This window comes from Sciurus vulgaris, assembly GCF_902686455.1.
Source record: "Sciurus vulgaris genome assembly, chromosome: 12".
NCBI lineage: Eukaryota > Metazoa > Chordata > Mammalia > Rodentia > Sciuridae > Sciurus > Sciurus vulgaris.
The window spans coordinates 6,810,865-6,833,779 of NC_136473.1; the positions used below are offsets into that span (position 1 = coordinate 6,810,865).

General features: G+C 45.1%; 1 protein-coding gene across 5 annotated transcripts in view; it reads right to left on the bottom strand.

The window, feature by feature from the left end:
- DIP2C (disco interacting protein 2 homolog C) overlaps nucleotides 1-22,915 on the bottom strand; it is a 373,178-nt gene that overhangs the window by 36,273 nt on the left and 313,990 nt on the right. For all 5 annotated transcript variants that reach the window (XM_079107787.1, XM_079107785.1, XM_079107786.1 and 2 more), the window contains 7 exons: nucleotides 17,607-17,730; nucleotides 16,994-17,115; nucleotides 15,821-15,932; nucleotides 15,623-15,732; nucleotides 12,510-12,640; nucleotides 3,734-3,902; nucleotides 1,479-1,649 (listed from right to left, as the gene is read on the bottom strand). In XM_079107787.1, coding sequence (XP_078963913.1) covers nucleotides 1,479-1,649; nucleotides 3,734-3,902; nucleotides 12,510-12,640; nucleotides 15,623-15,732; nucleotides 15,821-15,932; nucleotides 16,994-17,115; nucleotides 17,607-17,730 — 939 coding nt within the window. The remainder of the gene's footprint in view (nucleotides 1-1,478; nucleotides 1,650-3,733; nucleotides 3,903-12,509; nucleotides 12,641-15,622; nucleotides 15,733-15,820; nucleotides 15,933-16,993; nucleotides 17,116-17,606; nucleotides 17,731-22,915) is intronic.

Below are 22,915 nucleotides of genomic sequence, written 5' to 3' on the forward strand. Positions count from 1 at the left end.
GCTGCAATTAAAGAAACGGAAACACAAGAAAACTGTGTACTGTCTACCAGCCTTCCCCAGAGACCAGGAAATCCTTCTGAAATGGACACCAACCACTCTGCAGGACACTGTCCCCAACAGAGGCACGTTGTAAGTCCTTCAACACGTGGATGAGGCTCCTTTTCTTGGCCGAACCACTGCTTAGCCAACTACCTAACCCAGAGATAAAAATCTCCTCCCTGGTTCTAACCAGGTGCCCTACTGAGGGCTTGATCACGCGTGAGCTCTGTGGAGGACGGACGGCCAACGACACGGTGGAGAAAACCACACTGTCAAAAACAGTGACTTGGCTGCAAAGAGTCCCCTGAACTCGGTTCACACGTACGGGCAATTCTGATGCACCAAAGGGAAAACTGAACTTTTCAGTGCCTTTAAACATTTAGGCGTGCGCTGGAAGTTTGGAGAACATCTTAGTTTTCTGTATTTCTAAGTTTGTACGTTAAGTGATCAATGTAATTATCTCTGGGTACTTGGATCCTACGAACACTATTCATTAGCTAATTTGTATTTTTCGATTGTGTTTGCTAAAATAAATACTCCTAAGAAAACAAACTAAACTTATATAAAACTCAAACATTTCCAGTCATCTTCCTCACTCCACATACATCATGGCCTGGTTCTACAGTAACAGGTGTGAGAGCAAGGGATTCTCCAGACCTTGGGCTACATCCACTTTGCCTGTCTGACACCATCATGTTTTTGAAGTCTGCAACAATTAAAAGAAAACAAACGTTTCCAGTGACCAGTCCTGTCTCGAGGGCTGGGACTTCCTGCGGGGGAACTTCTGCAGTTCCACCCTCTGCGGTGTCACTTGAGAGGGCCTCCCCCGTGCCCAGGTCACTCTTCATCCCTTCGCCCTCGCTCTGCCCCGGGCAGCCCCAACACGGCACAACAACCCCTGTGGACTGGCGAATCTTAAGAGCCCCAAAAGGAAGGGAGTAACTAACGTGATCAAGAAGTGAACTAATGAAGAAAAACAAACGGGTGGCAGGAGTACAGGACTACAAAGCCACCTGTTAGGAGCTGCCCGACTCTCGCCTCTTACACAGGAAAGCAGCGAATTCCCAAACACGCTGGGCACCGAGAAACTCCCCCTCTAGCAGCTCCCATCTATACGCAGGAGACTGAGCCAATGCCATTCTCACATCTCATCTTTAAAAAGTCCAACAGCAGAGGTCTGGGCAAAGGGGTGCCCCTACCACAAAAGGTGAAGTGCCGCAGGACAGAGTGAGTGTTCTGAACACTGGTTATCAACAGTGCATATGAACGCAGACTCCAGTTAGAAAAGAAAACACAGGTGTGCACTAATCACACGCACTTGACTGAAAGCTCCCGGGCATGTGGTTAAGTGCCAACGGAGGGCAGTACCTGGAGGCTGAGCTGCCCGTCACTCAAAGTTACTCTCCACTTGGACACCTGTTGGTGTCAATGATACTCACCTGCAAGCAAATCGCCAGGTTCACTCTACAGCCAAACGAGGTGCTGACGGCCCGCGGGTGGAGGCCCAGGTCCTTAAACAGCTTAGAGAAGGACTGTGTGAGGGCGATTCGAGGCCGTTCTTCTGCCACCACCACACAGGTCCGCACTCGCGACAAGTCTAGTCCTCGTGCCTAGAAATAAGAACAGTGACGCTGATTCAGCCCTTGACTCTGCTGCGTGTATCCTGGACACAGAGGCCTGGGAACAAGGGGAACATCAGCTCAGCCCCACGTTGCCAGGGCTGTCCATACCCACACAGTTAACTAAACTGGTCCAGGATGCCAGCATTAGAACATCCACACAGATATTCTAATTATTAAAGATGCTACTGCCATATTTTAAATGCCAGCAAGAGGCAACAGAAGAATCACGGTGAGGAAGAGCAGTTTCCTGGTGAGGCGGCTGGGGTGTGGGTGAAGAGTAGCAGGCATCTGCTGTCTGTGAGCTGCGGTTCACAGGACACTGCAGAGAAGTGAGGACCCCCCATGTCCAAACAGGAACACACAGCTGGAAGGTGTAGACAACTTCCCCACGAGGCATCAGGGTCACTGCTCAACACCCCCACGAGTGCCTCAGTCTCTGTGGCATGCATATGGTTCAGCTGGCCTCAATCTCTGCAGCAAATTCAGACAGCTGAGTCAGACACCCAGCTCACAGGAGGAACCCAGTGCGGTGAGCAAAGCACCTCAGTAAAGCTGCACTCAAGAAGTGGCCATGCGAGAAGGACACTAGTGGTGGATTTGCATCTGAACGTGGCAAATGCTGGCGGCTTGGAAGGGAAGCCAGGGCTGTGCAGAGGGGCACTACCCAAACCCAGTCGCTCCATCCTGCTGTTCTCTCCTAGGTGTTCTCAGCCAGAGGTAACCAACAAGGGTCCCCACACATGATTCCAGACAGCTGTGCACGTGTGCGGGGTGGGACTTGGGCCTGGGTTCTTGTACGTGCTTCACCACTGGGCTACACCGTCCACACTCAAGATGAGTTTAACATTAAAATAGGACATATGATCATGTAAATACAGTTACACAGGAAAGATTGGAATCTGGGCAGTGCCGATCACATAGTCTTACACATGCTGGTCAGAGGCAGCGTAGCACCGGGTTTGTGACAGAGTCTGGAGCTTAGGAATCTGGCTCCAAGATAATGGAGGGTAGGAGTGTGGGAAGGCTGCTCAACTTCCCTGAACTTGAGCTTCTCATGTTTAAAATGGAGACAACAATGGCTCCTCCTTTGTATCATTCAATTATGATATTTGATTTCAATAACTCACAGATGTACTCAGGGGGGACAGTCTATGGAAATGTACTCAGTCCTTTCACAATGTGACATAGGTGGACATGAGAAATAATGTTTTACAATGTTTCCCTATGCATATAGCCTCAAATAGACATTTATATAGGTTAATATCAGTTATTTTAGGGCTGTGGTTGTGGCTCAGTGGTGGGGTGTTTGTCCAGCATGTGTGAGGCACTGGGTTCGATTCTCAGCACCACATAAAGATACTGTGTCCATCTATGACTAAAACATTTTTTTAAAGAAGTTATTTTATGCTTTGTTTTCCTGCTCAAGCTTGATGCACGAGCCTGAATGAGAAAACAATGCAGGAGATACAAAAGCACAGCTTCAGTATTTGCATATAATTATCCGTACGGAAATACCAATATACTATATACCCACTGGGCATGCAGACAGTGAAGAGTGGGTTGGCTGATAATCGAAAGAGGTCATCCGAGTACCCCCTCTCAACTATCTGGAATTAAGTACTTAATGTTCCACAAAAATATGTCTATTAAAATGCTGCTGGTTAATACAGGGAAATATTACTATTCTTACATAATGGCAGTATCACAACTCCATTCATGCAACTGTAAAATGAATTTTGGGGTAGGGTCCAGTCCTTCAAAACAGTCTTCCAGGCAAACAAAAATGAGTAGTGACTTCAAGCCTTTCTAGTTAAACACCAGTATCAGATAATTAAGTTCACTGAAAACCTCACAAAAAAAACAAATTTTGGATATTTCAAGTAGATACAGTAGAAATTAAGACGTCAATATTTTACACTCTTGCTTATTTGTGACAGTGGGAACTTATTCATGGTTACTGGTAAGCCTGAGTTGGCAAATTACACCGTGGCTCTTGACCCATCCTGACCCATCACAGCGTCCCCCCAGGGGACAAGCTCTCTTGAGCTCAGGCTGGGCATGCAGCTGCTTACCTTGAGGGATTCTGTCTGGGAGCCCAGCCCCTTGGTGCAAAGCTCCATCACCGAGTAGGAGCAGAAGGTGTCTCGTACTTTGTACTGACTCACAGCAAGCAGCCACAGGGCAGGGTTGGTCTCCAGCTCCGAGGGTGGGATCAGAATGGACTGGTGCCCAGAGTACACACTGTGGAGAAAGGACAGGCCATCGGGCGGTGCTCAGCAAGGCGAGAAAGCTAGGGCAATGCTCATCTCAGAAACAGAAGGACTTCAAACAAGCCCCTTTTGTCATTTGCAAGACAGGGACAGTAAAACCAACTCCGTAAAAGGAAATCAGGTTTCTGAAGACATTCCTGAAGCATGGAACACCACAGGAATTGTAGTGCAGGTATTCCCACTGTGGACACTGATCTAAAACGTGTAAAGGCCGTGAGGCTGTCGGGTTTCTCTCCATGCTGCTGAGCTGAAGCAGGACCTTTTCTGTAGAGGACACAGGCATCATGTTTTGGTAGAAAGTCAGGGAAGTTCAGAACAGGAGCTCTCAAACCACAGATGTGGCTTGTGTTTTGTAAATATAGGTCTTTAGGGAACAAGGCTGCCACTTGTTATGTTTAAATATGGTCTCCAGCAGCTTTAAACTGACGGGCTGGGATGGAGAACACTGGAGCTAAAATTTTGATAAATGCCCATTTAAGGAGACCTGTACCATGGGGTTGGGGCTGTGGCTCAGTGGTAGGGTGCTTGCCTAGCATGTCTGAGGCCCTGGGCTTGATCCTCAGCACTACTTAAAAGATAAATAAAATAAAGGTATCGTGTCCATCTACAGTTAAAAAAACAAAACAAAAACCTGAGCCTACCCCTGGTTTAGAATACCAACATGCAGAGTGAAGGAAAGAAAATTAGCACAATTCAAGGAGATAGTCACTGAAACTGTCAGGTACAGAGTTTTTACTTTTAAATGATCTAAACAAATCGTCCAACAGAAAAACACCAAGGTAAACACTACCATTCTTTTTTATCTCCATATTAGTGGACTGAGGAAAATAATAGATGTTGCACATTAAAATATCCCAAATCAATCAACTGTTAAGACTTAAATGGAAGAATTGCTAGCTATATGAAATTTCATAGGCGAAATAGCATATTAGGCCACATTCACAGCTATAATTCTAAAGCTATGTCTTCTTTAAAGTGGCCAATCTTGTTTCGTGCCGTCCAGAATCATTAGCAAGAATCCATCCTGTTCAGGAATGGAAGGGAGTTAGCTCGCCGAATCTACTTCAAAGGAGACCCTTCCTGTGGAGAGCTCTTCCTCCGGGAACGTGCTGAAGGGCATCCTGGGGTAAGTTTCCATTTCTTTCTTTAATCCTGGATTCCCAAGCTTCATTTATTTTTGTCAAAAGGAAATATTGCAAACTGACCTTTTTGGGTGGCCTTTTCAAAGGGCATTAATCATTTGAGAGCCAGGAGGTTGGGCACAGAGGGAAGGAACGTCAATCCTCAAGTTATCACTCAGCTGTAAATTGGCTATTTTGTCCTCACTTTAGGAATTTTATTGTGGTCAAAAAATCCGTAACATAAAATTCACCATTTTAGCCATTTCTAGGTGTGCACTTCAGGGGCATGTGTGTGTACAGACACACACACACACACACACACACACCATTTACCACTATAAAACGAAGGTTCTGACACATGCTGCAATGTGAATTAACCTCGAAAACAGGATGCAGAGTGAAATAAGCCAGACAGAGGAGCCAGGCACACTGTGCATTCCACACCTGTGAAGAACGCACCAGCTCAAAGTGGATTGAGGGATACCAGGGGCTAGAGGAGGAAGGAATGGGGAGAGATCAGTTTGGAGCCAAGAAAAAAATTGAAAATACTGGTTATGGTTGTACATCGCTGTGAATGCAGCCGACACCTCGAAGCATGCGCCTCTCCTTGGCACCAGCAACGCACCTAAGGGGCGAGCGCCATCTCTCCCGCTTCAGCCACAGGCAGACCACGCCCTGTGGTGGAGATGGAGTCCTGGAGACTCTGGCACAAGCAGCCTCATCTTGGCCTCTGCCTGGAGCTGGGCAGCACACAGGAGCGCTTCCCACCTGGACTGGGTTTGCTGGACTTGATGTCCCGCCTCTGGGAGGCGCCCCCCCTTTAAGTCTTGTTCACTGTTGCTTTAGGGCACAGAACTCCAGAGTTAGCCTACAAACTATGTATGGCTCTGAGAAACAATTTTCCTCTTAATTTTGACTGTCATTTCCACATTGTTCCCAAATTTTACTTTATACATGCCATTACAGGGAGACCCAAAATGAAGAAGATTAAACACACATAACCCCCTACTTTCTCTAGAACACGTCTCAGGATTAACAAGTTGCTACATCAGGACTGTTCGCACACACGGGAGGTTGGAGGCGCAAGGTGAACTCAAGGCTACAGAATTGCAGGCCAGCTTGCAAAAATCCAACAGAGTTTCTCCTGCCTCTTCACCCCCATAAAAATGAAGTCAAAGGCAGGCAAAATTGATAAATCCTGATAAAGGAAAACCTGACTCATGAGGTTTCTACTTGCCCAGTCCAACAAATGCTGATTGATTGTTGCACTTATTAGCCAATATTGATTTTTTGGCACTGGTGATAAATACCCCTATGGACAAGACTAATATTCTTAATAGCAGGTTGCTTACTCTGAAGAAATTATTGTCTAAGAGTTTCTGGAAGCTGAGCTTGGCCAGTTTGGATCTTAATTTCAGAATTAACAAAATGATTAAAAAGACTTTTTGGTATCTAACAAAAATTTACAAATTAGTGAATCAATGACTACAGATGATGAAATGACACAGTGGAAAACAACCATAGTACTGGGTCTGGCTTCGATCACTTAGCATGATGCTTTTGAAGTCCCCCTTAGCCCCCAACACACACATACTCAGTAGTCAGTATTCCACAGTACAGATGACAAATCTTGTCGATCGATTCACCTGCTAATGGACACATGGATTGAGCCCCACCCAACTTCCTGGATTGGACTAAGGCTCTTGGGAACAGTTGGATCAAATCTTTCTGTAGATGCAAGCTTTCCTCTCTCAGGTGGATGCCTAGAGGTGGGACTGCTGGGTCACATGGTAAACTGACATGCAATTTTTAAGTCAAACCCAACTGTGGTTTCCCCATTGTACAGTCTCATCAACAAGGTATGACAATCCCAGTTTTTCCACACACATGGTTACTGCTACTTTGTTTGGTTCAACTTTGGTTTTCTTTCTGGTTGTACCTGTTCTAGTGCAGGTGAAGTATATCTCACATCATTTTAATTTTTTGTTTTCTTTAATTGATGCTAGACATCTTTTCATGTGCATGTTGGCCATTTGCATGTGTGTTTTTTTTTTTTTTCCCCAGTGAATTGCTTTGGTACCTTTAAGAAAAAAAATTACAATATACATAGGGTTTATTTTTAGACTCTCAATTATGTTTCACTGATATGTATCCATCCATCCACATCAGTCTATTTATATACCAGTACCACATTGTCTTGGTTACTGTAGCTTTGCAGTAATTTTTGAAATCAAGAAGTGGCATTATTTGTTGAGAAAAAGCTTTTTAGTTTGACTCCATCCCATTTATTGATTCTTGCTTTGATTTCTTGTGCTTTGGGGTCTTGTTAAGGAAGTCTGATCCTAAGTCAACATGATGAAGATCCGGGCCTACTTTGTCTTCTATTTGGTGGAGGGTCTCTCGTCTAATTCCTAAGACCTTGATCCATTTTGAGTTGAGTTTTGTGCAGGATGAGAGATAGAGGTTTAATTTCATTTTACTGCATATGGATTTCCAGTTTTCCCAGCACCATTTGTTGAACAGGCTATCTTTTCTTCGTTGTATGTTTTGGCTCCTTTGTCTGGTGTGAGGTAACTATATTTATGTGGGTTTGTCTCTGTGTTCTTTATTCTGTTCCATTGGTCTGCCTATTTTGGTGCCAAAACCATGCCATTTTTTGTTACTATTGCTCTGTAATATAGTTTAAGGTCTGGTATTGTGATACCTCCTGCTTCACTTTTTCTGCTCAGGATTGTTTTGGTTATTTGAGGTCTCTGATTCTTCCAGATGAAGTTCATGATTGCTTTCTCTACATGAATGGTATGAATCTACATTGTGCACAACCATAAAAATGAAAAGATGTACCCCATTTGTGTACAATGAATCAAAATGCAGTCTGTAAAAATAAAAAAATAATTTAAAAAATCCTTAAAAAGAAAGATGTTTGTGTGTGGTTGGTTAGCAATCCTTTTATAAAGGCAAGCACATTTTAAGAATAAACAAGGACATTAAATGGAAAGAAAGAAAAAAAAAAAGAAGTGGCATTCTGGTAGTCTGAGCTCTCCAACCTTGTTATTCTCTTTCAAAATTATTCTGACTACTGGGGGTCCTTTGTATCCCCTTTTAGGAGCATTTTGTCTATTTCTGCAAAAGAAAAAGCATGCTGAGATTTTGATAAGAATCATTCTGAACCTATGAATGAGTTTGGGGAGAAATGCATTTTTTTTTTTTTTTTAACAAACTCCACAGGATTTTATTTCTCTAAACACACATTTGGACACAATATTGTCTACAGGTTTGAGTTCTCTACCTTGGGTTGTTGTGCCTTATTTTCTTGTGATAATAAAGGTTACTCTAGGGATGTTTTGCTCAGGACAAAGTTTAGGGGAATTCAGTGTTTGGCTGAAAACTCAGAGGCTCTGAAAACAAGGGTTCCAGTGGTGAGGTAACCCAGCGACCTCAACAGGGCTGCAAAGGGTTCTGGACCCCCTCTGCTCAGTGCAGTATTGAAAATCCACCGACTGGGAACATACCAATTAATAAAAGGTGTCACGCCTGGTGTTGGCAGTTTCTTATTATTAACATTACAGCCAGTATTACTTATCAATTAGAATCTATTGTGAAAACTTTCAGCAATCACAAAAACAAAATCTTAAAACTCCAAATCTTAAGTTATCTACTATAAAAGTACCTTTTGACAAAAACAGCTTTCTTTTTTTGAAGTGGCTCAGAAAAGCGGAATTGAGAATTTAAACAAAATATTAACTGCAATTCATCTACAACTCCCAATATCATTTCAGCAGAAAAATTTCATAAAGCTGAGCTGAAGCAACAAATAAATAAAAAATCAAAGCTGTCCAAGGTAGAAATGTAGAAGTGAATCAACAAGACAGCATGCAGGGGACAATGACACCAGTAGTAGACAGCTTGTCTGTTCAGTCCCCAAGGCTGAATACATCTGTTTTTAGTTTAGCAGCTCTGATTTTTACTTTCAGGGGAAGAGCTCACTTTTGCAACAGTGTATCCATGCGTCATTAATTAAAATTTTAATAAACTAGGACTATTTTTAAGGTAAAGGTTGAAGTAAACACTGCAGTTAATTATCTGACAAATTATCCATTTCTCCTAAAAGTAACTGGGCCATTTCTCCTAATGAAATATCATTATAGGTAGTTTTTACAGATAGATTTTATTATGAAGCCTTTACTCAGTTCTTTAAAGTGAACAAAAAGAAAGTGGAAAAATGACAGCAAGACCTTTGTGTGTGTGTGTGTGTATAAAAGCAAATGAATTCTCTTTAGTGAGAAGACTCTTATTTTTCTCTGAATCTGACTAAAATGAATTATTTCTCACCAGCCAGATACTCAAGTTTACCCAGTCCCATGACCTGACCATCCTGAGAGTGTATCATCCTTCAGGCACAAGTGGAGAAATGCATTTTGATACCGAATCTTCCAATGCATGAATGTGGACTATCTGACATGCTTTCAAAACACACATCTGATCTTAGAAAACATTTTGCAACAATTCATTATATACACAATCTTCTATTTTGTGATTGAAGGTAGATTTAGAATGAAGATCAAGATTTACTTACACCCACAAAATTACACAAAAGTTCCAAGTATAGTCAAAACAACTTTATCCTTCTGAATTATTCAATGGTGAATCACAATACCAATGTCCCATCAGCCCCAAATACTTCTGGGGGCATTTCCAACAAATGTCTATATTTTCCTCTGTAAACCAATTAAACCGTCAAAATTTGGACCCTGATAAATTTCTCCCATTCAAGTTCAAACCCTTATTCGAGTTTCTCCAGTTGTCCCGATTACATCTTTTAGAGTGGACAGATCCAGTCCAGGTCAGACTCAGACACGTACTTAAGCTGTTATCTTTCAGATTCTTTTGCCCAGAAGAGATGATTTTTGGAATTCCCTTTGTGCTGGGACCCAAGTTTTACAAAGATTACAGGCACTCCTGATGTTGAGTGTCCCTGAACTTTGTGTCTGATGTTTCATGTCACTAGATCTGGGATGAACATCTTTGGCAGGAACACAGCAGGAGTGATGCCAGTCTCCTCTCCTGGCCTGTGGAGTGGCTCAGGACTCTGCACCCTTACCAATGGCATTTGCTCAGTCATTGGCTGTGGCTTCTCCACCCCAAAGTGTCTTTCCCCCTTTACAACTAATTATTTTGTGGATGGCTACCATAAACATTCTTGCTCATCATGCTCATCTGTCTGAATACGCAATTTCCTATATTATTCAAAATGTTCTAAATTGTTGTGATCTTTATTTTGATGTAAAATTTGTCCCCAATTTACCCGGTAGGCACTCTCAAACTAACCGTTCTGTCCTTTTGACATGGCCCCCTCATTCTTCGAGCCTTTCCTGGCTTTCTAGCTTAAAATGACATTCCAGGGTCATTTTGTACATATTCTTTCCCAAGTTTGAAAGCAGTTACTTCTGGAAGGAGCCCTAGTTCATTTTAGAAGAAAATGGTAGTTAATAGGTAATACAGTTGCTAGATGTGTTCACTGCTCCCAGTCCTTTCATGGACAGGGCTGTGGAATACGTGCACATGCATTCGTACACACAGAACACGTCTGCGTTTCTAAACTTACCAGTATCTGCTGAAAAGCAGGCATTTACAACATGTCTAAATGCAATCCAACTTAAGAAATAACTGTACTTCCATTCTGAATTTGTAACACAACATCCTTTGCCAACATGAAGGAATCTGGCTTTCATTATCCTTATTACGTATACTTATTTTTAATCCTTGTATGACACCGGCCTCCCTCCACTGCTATATCCCTCTCCTGCCTGGCTCCCATACCCATGCCAGCAGCCTCTATGTGTGCGGGCCCTCCTTCCCTGCCGGCACGACGTCTTCATGGCCTGCAGGGTGAGGCCTCCCCAAATTCACCCCCTCGGTATGTTAGTAATAGTGCATCTGATATCCAAGGCTTTTCTTTATCTTTTTTTAAAGCGAGTTCTTTGGGATTTTAGAGAATGTAGAGGCTTGTAGCTATTAAACATTCATTTTTATTGTGGCAGGACAATCAGCAGAATACTGTCTTTGGAGACTTCTGAATTTGCTGGAAAGAGGACTGTTCGTGAAAGGTTCAGTGCAACCTGCCCAAGTCCTTAAAGACCCACAGTTGTTATTAATGACTCACAGGAAGAGCTTTCCCTTCAACAAGCACCTTCTCAAAAAGCTTAATGGTACTAATTAGAATGTCACCGTTTTCTAAAATTACAGGATTAGATTTTAATCCAACACTATTAAAAATGAATGCATTAAAAATAATTGTCCTGTGAGAGTGTTTAAAGTAGGTGTGGTGGTGCACACCTGCACACTGAGAATCTCAACTATGTGGAGGGCTGAGGCAGGAGGATCACAGTGAGATCCACAGACGGCATCTTAGTGAGACTCTCTCACTAAGCCCTGGGTTCAATCCCCAGCACCATGAAAAAAAAAAAAAATTAAAAGATAAGAAAATATCCACTATAGACCATTATGGAAAAAAAAAAAAAATCAGAGTGTAGCATCTCAATTTTATAAATATGCTAATTACAAACATTTATAAAATTATAAGCACACTTAAAGATTTATGGGTGAAACAGTACAATGTTTGTGTTTGCTTTAAAATGCCCCATTGAAAAAAGAAAAACTAGAGATGAAACAAAATTGATAAAACATTGATACACGTGAAGCTGGATCATGGGCACTGGTGTTCATTCTAGTGCATTATATACATGTAAATTTGCAATATATACATGTAAATGTATATAAATGTGAATTTGCTAAGTATGCTACATTAGAAAACAAGCTACAGAAGGCTACAGGCAAAAATGTATTTACTGATACCACAGTGTATTAGGTGTTGTGATTATGGACAACTGTGTGTATACTGTATTTCTAAAATTTCTACAATGAACACACATGTATATTCAGGAAAAAAATATCCTGGTAAATAGCCATTTGTACACCCCCTCATTCGCTCATTCTACAGATGCACTTAGTTGGCTCATAGTGAAGACCGGCAGCCTCAGAGGTGAGCTCAGCCCTTGGGCATGTCCCATTGCAAGACCTCCTCCAGGGAAAAGCCAGGGAGGAGGGAGGAGGAGGTGGCAAGAGCCCATATTGCCCCTGGTCCAAGAGGAACTTCAGCAGGCGCAACCGCCAGCTGAGGGCAGAAGAACCAAGCCCAAGAGTCCTCTTGGGAAGCCTAAGGGTCAGGCCGTGGTGGCTGCAGGAGAAAGTGGAAAGCCACATGGGCACTGCTCTGTCCCCGAGGTAGGGGTCGGGTGCTCAAGAGCAGGCAGTGGGTTTCTGCATCCAGCTGTGGCCTCGGCATCCTCTGGAGGCGCCAGTGCTCAGGGCTGCCCGGTAGGGCCAACGATCGAGGAGGAAAGGCATACGGCTTCTTTTTAAAAATTTATTTTGAAGATATGGAAGAGGAATCTCACCTGCAGAGGCACCAGAGGACAAATCCAAGTCCACAGTAGGGGTCCAAACAGATGGCCACTTCTCTAGAAGGGTAAAGCTCACACTGCAGCTTAATAGAACGGCAGAAGGCACTGGTGGCTGCGTGGGACATCTGTAAGACAGCGAGGAGCAGTCAACACGGACACGTGAGGCCCTCCGCCCAGAACACAGGGCAGCACGGCTGCAGCGGACGCACACTACTTAACACTGGATGCCCAAGAGACTGCAGGACAGGGACAACTGTGGGCGAGCCTGGACAGACTGGCTGCTGACACACTCGTCCTCCTTCCCATTTTCAGCAAATAAACCACTCCCAAAACTCCCTGGTGCTTCAGGACCCAACAACTTCAAAGGCAATGACATTGTTTCGCATTTAAGCAGGAGGTTCACACTCAGGGCTTCTCGTGATGCCTGAAAGGAGACGGCAAAGGTGTCGTGTTCACCCGACCTCCGAGGTGTGACCGTGCCTCACTCCTGTGACACTCCAGGGTCTGCTGGCAATGCACAGGTGGCTTGTGGTGCACCTAACCTCGAACTACTGACACCGAGCGCTTGTTCTCTATGAGGCATTGGGTTAGGAGCTAGGGACATAAGAACAAGGCAGCGCCTGCTCTCTGCTAAATCCAAGACCTGTCAATGTCTGGACAAACGTCTACAGCGTGAGGACAGCGGAGAGGAAGGTACACACGTCACCCTGACTGGAACTCTGCAGCCTGCTGGGCCTCAAGGGTGACTTCCACAGTCTCAAGAAAGGAAAGGGTCAGACAAGAGCAATAAAGTCGACTGCTCTGTCCCCAAACTCATCCTAGCTCTGGACCCTGCCCTCGTCATAAACTAAGGAGCGCGACTCGGGAAGCTTTTCTGGAACCCGAATGAGAAAAACAGCCAATTCTTCTAAAGACTCAGACTTGGATACAGAATTAGTTTTGCAAAATCCCAAATCAACAAGTGTGAATAATCTACTCTAAGACAGACACGAAGCAGAGATGATTTCACTGCACAGTCACAGATTTTGTGCCAATTTTTTTTTTTTTACAAAAAAGAGTGTGACCATTATATGAAGCTTTTAAAAATTGTGTCAGGATTACTTAATCATTTATCACTAAACTGCTTTTGGTGCAAGATTAGGACACACAGGACACTTGCAAATATATGTTAACCTGATGGTGGTGATTTTGCAATGAAATACGGTATTGATGGGGAGGAACCAGGGATGAGGTCAACCCCACCCTACTTTATTTTGGGATATGTTGTGTGACTTATCGTGGACAGATTTACCTCTCAGTGCAGTTTTGATTGGCTGATGTTAAAATGAGGGTCTGAAAATAGTGTTTAAGCCACTGAAAAAGCCGCACACACAAAACAATACCATGGGCAGAGACATCAACCAAAAGGGCTGGGAAGCTGATGGGTGGTAATGGAAAGCCACAGAGAGTTCCAGAATTCTTTGGGGAAACCAATAAGCCATCTAACTGAAGTCCACTGTAGGTGCTGCATGGGTCTTTTATACGACCTTCTTATTGATCTTAAGCGAATGTACATGTAGGTCTATAAGGAACCTTCAGAGCACAAAGTCAATTATTAAGTAGGTAAATTCATAAAACCTCAATGTATAAACATGTTGTTAGGTTTCATCCAAAATTTGATATTCTTCAACACTCATTAGGGAGTGTTGAACACCCAGCTTGATGGATATACTTATCCTTTTGTTTGTGGTATTGGGGACTAAACCACTTAGCTACCTCTCAGCCCTTTATAAATATTTCGCTTTGAGACAAGGACTTATTTTGTCTAGGCAGACCTCAAACTCAATCCTGGGCTGGGGTTATAGCTCAGAAGTAGTGTTTGCCTAGCATGTGTGAGGCACTGGGTCTGAACATCAGCACCACATAAAAATAAAGGTATTGTGTCCATCTAAAAATGTTTAAAAAAAAAAAAAAAAAAAAAAAAGGACTTCTCAACCCTCCTGTCTCAGCCTCCAGAGGAGCTAGGATTGAGCCACTATGCCAAGCTGTCTTTTTTTGGTATGCATGTCAATGCCCAATAACATTTTTTATCCCAAAACTGAAATTAAGAAAAAATTCTTTCTAGGAACAATAGCCACTTCTGTGATCTGCAAGACCTTGAGGTACGAGGGACTTCCGCCTGGACTCAGTTCTGTGCCTCTCAGTTCCTAAAGACCACAGGTTTCTCCCTCACTGACACTGTAGTACATTTCACTTCAGGTCTCATCAAATTAAATGGTCTGAAGTTGAGGAAAATCTTTTGTAAGTTTGAAAGGAAGTCTCGTTAGTCATCTCCGGATTTTCTCGAATGCATAACTTAGATGAAGTGGAATCACCAGGAAGTAATGAACAGACTGCATTGCTGTTGCACATTAATAAAAAAATGAAGATTGACTATTATAACTTCTGCTTCTGTACATCATGAAAACAGTCAAAAGTATGTTTCTTCTCTGGCTATGACAGCAGAAAGCTCAAAGCTAGCTTTAGTACTGTAGCCACCAATTTATCTTGGTTTGAAAAATATTTATTTGAAAAAGCTTTCAAAAGTTTTATTCAATATTGTAGTTAATTTGGCATACAACCTCAAAGGAATACCAACTTAGATAGGTCGAGTCTGAGAGAAAAGTGAGGTCAATAAAGCAAACTCACCAGATGATCAGAGGCAGATACCTCAGAACAGGTCACAGGGAACTTAATTGTGCAGTTCCACATAGTACCTGGGCATCATCTGAGCTATGAGAGTCCTCATTCTGGGTGACATATTGGTTGTTCATTCTTGGAAGGCAAAAGGATCCATGTAGCTTCATTAAGCAAGAATCTGACAGGCTATAATGGAATGCGAGTTTAAAAAGCAAGAAATTGCCATGTGCAGAGATCAAAACCAGAATACGAGGGCTTGACCACCAGCAAAACCCGCGCAATATTCCATCATGGGCAAGTGCAACTGTGATAATACAAAAATTCACTGGACACTCAGGAAGAACCGGTCGGCCTCGGCCTTGAGGACTGTCCGAGGGGTCAGACTCACTACAGCCTGAACGGAAGCACACTCGCACCTGTTTCTCCAGAGGACTTGCACCACTTCTCACCTTTACGCCAGCTAGCATCCCAGTCGTGGACACACTGAAGTCAAGGTAGGCCAGCGTGTCGGGGTTGGAGGGTTTGTAGATCTGAGCAGGCCGCTTCTTTGGCAAATCATCTGGTGAACAAAGCAAGCTGTCAGGATATCTGCCCCAACTAGAGACCATGTGAGCAAAAACACTTGTCCAGCTGGCTCAGGTACTGACCCGTGTCCAGTATAAGGGGCCATGTCCTGACATCTACAGCGGCTGCCGCCTCCCTGGACCGCAGCAGCTTACAGATGAGTTGCGTTGTCATCAGACAGGCAGAGCGACTCACCTGAGGACCAGAGTGGGGAGGGTGAGTGAGTGAACGTAAACCGGAAGTCAACACGTGCGTGCACCGCTCGCTGTGCTTGCTAGCTGAGGAGGCAGAGGAGGTTCCCAGCGCTCTGCTTCCTCCCCAAGAGCCAGCTGGAGTGCAGAGGGGCAGAACCCGACTGCACGCACATGCAGACAGGGCTGGGACTCAGGTCCCCACACCTGCACCCAGGGTTAGGCTCCGAATCAGAAAAGGACACCAGCACCCACTGCCCTCACTTCTGCTCTGCTCTACTAAAAATGTCACACACGGGCAGATGCGTCAACACCTTCTAATAAGAAGACCGGCCATGCAAGGACTCCACCATGACTACGCAGAACGTCCATGTGTGGCCCTAGACATTGGCACCTTGTGTGCCCAAACTAACTTTGCTCCTCATGGCTCCTCCTCCAATAGGGGAAAAACGTTCCAATTTTTTTTTTCCCCTCTTTTCTTTGGTAGTAGTGGTGATGGAACCCAGGGCCTCATTCTTGTTAGGCAAGGACTCTACCGCTGGGCTACATCCCTGGCTCTTTTCTAAAATCTTGAGACAGGGTCTTGCTAAGTTGCCCAGGCTGAGCTCAAACTTGGAATTTCCATGCTCCCGAGCAGCAGGGATTGGGGTGTTCACCACCACTCCTAGCTCCTAAATGTCCCCAGATGTAAAACAAAACAAAACAAAACACATCTATGTTTTCAAAAAGGTACAGGCAACTTCTAAATTTTGAGGAAGTAACTTAAAAGTAATCAAATGTAATTTCATTTGGTTGGTTTGCGCATTGGTGGGGACTCCCCAGGATGGTGGAGGCACCCTCTCCCAGGGCTGCCTCCTCTGGGGCACCGTTAACTCTGATGCTCTGCGGTGGCTGCTGCCTTCTAGCCTCGCTCCCGTGCCCTAAGTCACAGGCTTCTTGAAGGCAGAGAGCGCGTCCTGTCCTACCCGATGGCACGCACACTCAAGCACCCACAGCCAGCAGCTGCCCTGGAGGACTCCAGGGTCTGGCCGGTGAAGTGCCCACAGGCTTCCGGGCGTGGGTTACCTCCACGATCATCTTGACAGTCGGCAGGGTCGTGGCGATGTTCTGCGGGTGCGGAGGCCGGACGGTTATTGGCACACAGCCTGCATACAGGCAACCGTAAAACGCCGCGATGAGGTCTATGCCTGAACGGGGGGAAAACCAACTTGAGGCAGAACACACTTCCGTGACCGCCATCCCACCAGCATGAGCTCTGGTCTCCCCGAGTCGGCTAAGAGAAAAGACCTTAAACTCCCTGCTGTGGGTGTTGGTCCTCCTGGGTGGGCACTTCATTTGACCTGTTCTTTGAGGCAGGAGATAAAAGAGCAGACTTGCAGTTTAATTTCTGTCATCTCTCCGCAGAAATGCTCGACCTTATGAAATTAGGAAAGGCTTCACTATTGGTAAAGTGAACTACCTCAGTGATCTAATACAACAAATTCAGACACAGAACTGTTTGTGAGCATCTCCTCATTTAAGCCTCTAACAGGAGGATAACAGGTAGCCGAGTCCCTCAGCAAGTGGGGATAACCAGACACAAATAAGCCCTGCTGATATCCAACTGGATGGTTGTGGTGGTCAGCAACAACCCAGGCACTCCACTCAGCTACCCGAGGGGTGAGTCCGGCTCCCTCACCTGGAGGATAAACTAAAGCCACGTGGTCTCCATCCTGCAGGTGTCCCCGCTCCATCAGCATCACGGCTATCTTCTCAGCGCGCTTATGAAGCTGGACACAGGTCAGCGAGTTTGCTATGGTACCCTGCGTAGCACAAGAGCAGGAGGTTAAGATGCCTGGACCGTAACAGCTTCCCTGAGCGAGCTCGTACGTCGCGCATTGAAAATCGTTAATTTGGCTATTTGCGATAGATTCAGAGTTGTACCAACACCGTCACAAGTCAATCTTACCAATGAGGTAAGAAGCACAGCAGCGAAGAGCCAGCTACAGATGTTTTAACATATTATTATCTGAGTTTACAATACCTGAATTTGAAAAACCCCAGTAATTTTGTGAATTAAGTATAATTGTCACTAGCAGTAAGAATTACTAGTAAAAACCACAGGACTCCTATGTTGAAAAACAAAAACAGACTGAAAATGTTTATTAAGACGACATAAAAAAAAATCAAGAAAGTCTCAAAAAAAAGCTGCATAAAAATACTTGAAGGAAAAAAAGAAGGAAATGCACATTCGTGAAGATTTAAAGTGTACAGAAGCAAAAGAAAACACCTTTGGAGTTTAAAAAAGGGGGTATCAGAGACGATTGATAGCAAGAGAAGTATGAGAAAATGTTGAAATCTGTGGGATTCACTGTTTAAACTGCAAAGAAAGTATGAGTAAGTTGCAAATCATAAATGTTGCACCGAAGATTTTCCTGAGGATACATTTCACAATTAGAATTCATCGGCTCCTTTCCTGATGTGAAGAGATCATGGTCCACAGCTGTTTTATATGCCGCTGCCTCATCGAATTCTGTCTTCAAGTAATTAATAGGATAAAGGGCTTTTCCTTCACAAAAGGCAATTCTGGCCAGCAGACCAGCGGGGAGAGAGGACTCTAGAAGCTGAAAAGTGACCAAGAACAATCTAGGCTAAACACTTAGGTAAGCCGGCAGCTTGAAGGACGAGTGCAGGAGCTGGTGGAGGCGACAGGAAAGCAGAGCAGACTTTGGAGGCACTCAGGGACTGAACCCCAACAGTTCAGAGGCCACAGCAAGCTGGTGTGGGGACTAAGCATGTCATGGCAAGAGAGGCCACTGTATGGATAAGTGACCAGTGCTTCTGGGACCACAAAGGTGCAATGCCAGGAAAAATACAGCACGATCCCCATCCCAGAGACCCATGCTGGAGAGACGGTGGGGGACGGGGTGGGCAGGGCCCGATGAGACTGCAGGAGATTACTTTGCAAAGAATTAAGATGCACGAGAAGAACCTGATGCTGAGCAAAAACATTTGCCCAGCAGCTGGTCATCAGCATGAGCTCTGGGCAGCTGTGGGATGGTCTCTGATGACCTCTGCAGAGTCACTTCATCAGCCCGGTGGCCTCTGCACCCCGGGGTTGGAGCGGTATGGGCCTTGGGTTCCTTCTCACGGATGCAGGGGCTGGTTTCTTCAGTGCAGGAGAGGGTCAGCTCCCACCTCTCTGAACTAAACCTTTTTATCACACATGCTTTCCGTAATGATCCTCTCTCAGAGGAAGGTTAGAAAGCAAAATGGATACGTGTAGAAGAGCCAGAAAGCATGACATCGCACAGACAGACCCCAAACAAGATGATGCAGGAAACCGGGAGTCCAGGAAGTCTAGCCAACAGGACAGAATTTGGTGCCTCTGAGACGAGACGCTCAGGTTTTCCTGTGGACTCGTGGATACCACACCTGTCTACATGAACCGACACATGTCCCCAATGGCCAGCAAGCTCTTCAAACGGATGATGGGACAGAGGTGCATGGCACAGCTGATGGTGAGGGACCCCACTGAGGTCCATCCTTGACACTAGAGCATGGTGGCCTGTTTATAAGGAAAGTCGGCCACCACCCAGAACGGTTGACAAGGGACGCTCCTCAGTGGGGGGCGGTGTATCTCAGAGGAGCACCGGTAGTACTGGCCCCCCTTCTGTTTCCACGAGGAGCACCTCCCTGCTGTGCAGGCTTCGTGCACCACCCCACGGTCCACAGTGTGGCACGCCCACCGAGCCTCTGCCCTGCACAACTTCTGTACCCAAGACCCACGCCCATCTTCGGGGGAGTGAAAGCAGACCCCTGTTACGGTTTGGATAGGCTGTAAATTTTCATGTACTAAACTCTAACCCGAACTGTGAGGTAGCAAGAGGGTGGACCCTTAGTGTTTAATGGCAGCTTTTGATTAGTGTTTAGGATTAGATAAGGTCATTAGGGTAGAGCCCCCGTGATTGAAGCTTGGTGGCTTTATTAGACGAGGAAGACAGAAGACTCATGCATGATTTATGCCACACGAAGCTCTGCACTGCTTCAGGATTCTGCCAGCGAGGAGGCCGTTGGGAGCGGCCATTCGACCTTGCACCTCCATACCTGTCAGTCTACACAAAGCACCTTTCTCCATAAAGTAGGCTCTCTCAGGGATTTCATGATAGTACTGAAAAATGCAAGAGCACAACCCCAATGATACAGCTGTTGGTCAAAAGACAAAGGCCATGATTTACCCACTTCCTTGGGTCCTGAGACTTGAGAAACTTAGAAGACTCACAAGCAGCAGCCAGAGGAGTGTAATTTCAAAATATGTTTGGATTCTAGTTCATAAAAATTCCTATCTATGGGTACTTACAAAATGTGAAATTCAATTTGCATGTCATCCGTTATCTTTGACAACCTCCCAAAACACAATTTTCACAACAATGTTTGCCATCTTATGCTGCTCATACACCAATGAATGGTGAAGCTTCCAGATATTTGACGATGGCACAGAGAAGTAGCATCCTTTGTGGGAAGTATGTTCTGAAATCAGCGGGTGAGGTGACTGAAGATTAAAATTACCCTCCATCCCCTTAAGGAGGTGCTACCTGGGAAGAGGCACCCTGCCCCATGATAAGCCTCACATAATCAGTGCTCATCCACACCTGGGGCTGGACCGTCATCAGATGACCACCAGGCAGGTGCCCGTGCTGCGTGGAAAGGACACGCTGAATGAATGACATTCCCCAAACACTTGGGTCACTCTGCAGGCACACGGTCACACTGGCGATGTGCAAGGAGATGCAGGTGTCCCTGCATCCTAACTCCAGCATGACAGGAGGGACTCACAGGGTCGGGTGGCACCTTGGATGGCAATAATGAAGTGGTTCAGCAGGGCCCAGAGGCACACACCTATCAACTCTGTGGCTTGGGAGGCCGAGGCAGGAGGAGCATGAGTTCAAAGCCAGCCCCAGCAACTTAGTGAGACCCTGTCTCTAAATCATCTATAAAAAGGGCTGGGGATTTGGCTCAGTGATTAAGTGTCCCTGAGTTCAATTGCTGGTAGCAAAGGAAAAAACAAACAAAAAAACAAACAAACAAAAAAAAAACCAAAAACAAAGTGGTTCTGACATTCTCTTTTCTCCCTGTAGCTTGCAAGGCTGATTTGACACAACGCCACCACACAGCAGGCCCACAGCGTGGTCACACCTGGACACTGTCTCCACCACTGGCTCTTGGACAGTCTCACTAGGACCTTTCAGCTCAGAATTCAGGGACATATTTCTTTCTCCCAAGCAGTAGTTTGTTTATTTTTTTTATTTTTTATTTTTTTAATAAAAAAGAATTTAAAACTTGATCCTTCCGCAGGTTCACCTACGGAAACCTTGTTACGACTTTTACTTCCTCTAGATAGTCAAGTTCGACCGTCTTCTCAGCACTCCGCCAGGGCCGTGGGCCGACCCCGGCGGGGCCGATCCGAGGGCCTCACTAAACCATCCAATCGGTAGTACAAAGGGCAGGGACTTAATCAACGCAAGCTTATGACCCGCACTTACTGGGAATTCCTCGTTCATGGGGAATAATTGCAATCCCCGATCCCCATCACGAATGGGGTTCAACGGGTTACCCGCGCCTGCCGGCGTAGGGTAGGCACACGCTGAGCCAGTCAGTGTAGCGCGCGTGCAGCCCCGGACATCTAAGGGCATCACAGACCTGTTATTGCTCAATCTCGGGTGGCTGAACGCCACTTGTCCCTCTAAGAAGTTGGGGGACGCCGACCGCTCGGGGGTCGCGTAACTAGTTAGCATGCCAGAGTCTCGTTCGTTATCGGAATTAACCAGACAAATCGCTCCACCAACTAAGAACGGCCATGCACCACCACCCACGGAATCGAGAAAGAGCTATCAATCACAAGCAGTCGTTTTTAAGAATGACAAGAACTGATCTTTCTGGGTGGTCCCACAAAGCAGGGGACGCTCAGCCTAGGAAGCAGCCACCCCTTCCTGGCATCTTTGTCAGTTTCATAGGAGCACCGCATGGATATCCAGTGCCTGAGGTTTCAAGGTGAGGTAATCGCACTAGAGAAATCTGGGCCGTCTTCTCCTCAAAGGAATCTTCTAGTTTTCCAGACGGAATGGTCATGCAGAGGAACCCACCAATTGACCTTGATCTGCACAAATACCAGTGGCAAAGATCGCAAATCTGACACCATTTAAAAGGTTTACGTAAAAACTGAAAATACTGAGGAATGAAAAAAAAAAAAAAAAAAAAAACCAAGAGAATTTATATTTTAAAATCTAAAGAAATAACTAAAAAAAAAAAAAGAAAACAAAAAAACAAAAAACAGCAAGCAAGTGAGACGTGGCCAAAGTCAATCAATAGAAATACTCTGTCCAGGATGGGCGCCAGGCGTGCTGGAACGACAATGCTCTGGAGAACTCACTCATTACTGAAATCAAACGCACCTGCCTTCTCTTACACTTGGATAATGTTCTAGAAAACAATTATGCACATGGCTTGTGTTTTATTCCTATCGGACATCACTGAACTCAGAGGTGATCTGAGTAGAAATGACAGCGATGGATGATCAGAGGCTGTGGCTGTGGTCCAGACTGAGCCTTACTGAGTGTGTACCCGGGGCAGCAGGGAACTGTCAACCAACACTGATGCTTGGATCTGACCCTCTCATGAGCATGATGAAGTGGCCCTTCAGAGAAGCCAGGACAGAACGTGGAGAGGGCCTGAGGCAACCGTGGATTCCCCCTAACAGAAGGCATCCTTGGGCCATACTTACTGCATGCCAATCTAAAGCGAATTTAGTCACGGCTTTGTTCTCGACAGCTTACACCATCTGATTTTCTGTTGTTTTTGCTGAAGCCCTTTTAAAGCGCGTGAGTCAGTTCCAGAAAACAACTTTCCAAGAGATCCAGTGTCTGACCATGGCAAACGACTGTACTAACAGAGGTTGAAGGGCACAGGCACATCCACAAGGCCAGATGGCCTGGTCATCAACATGGCACT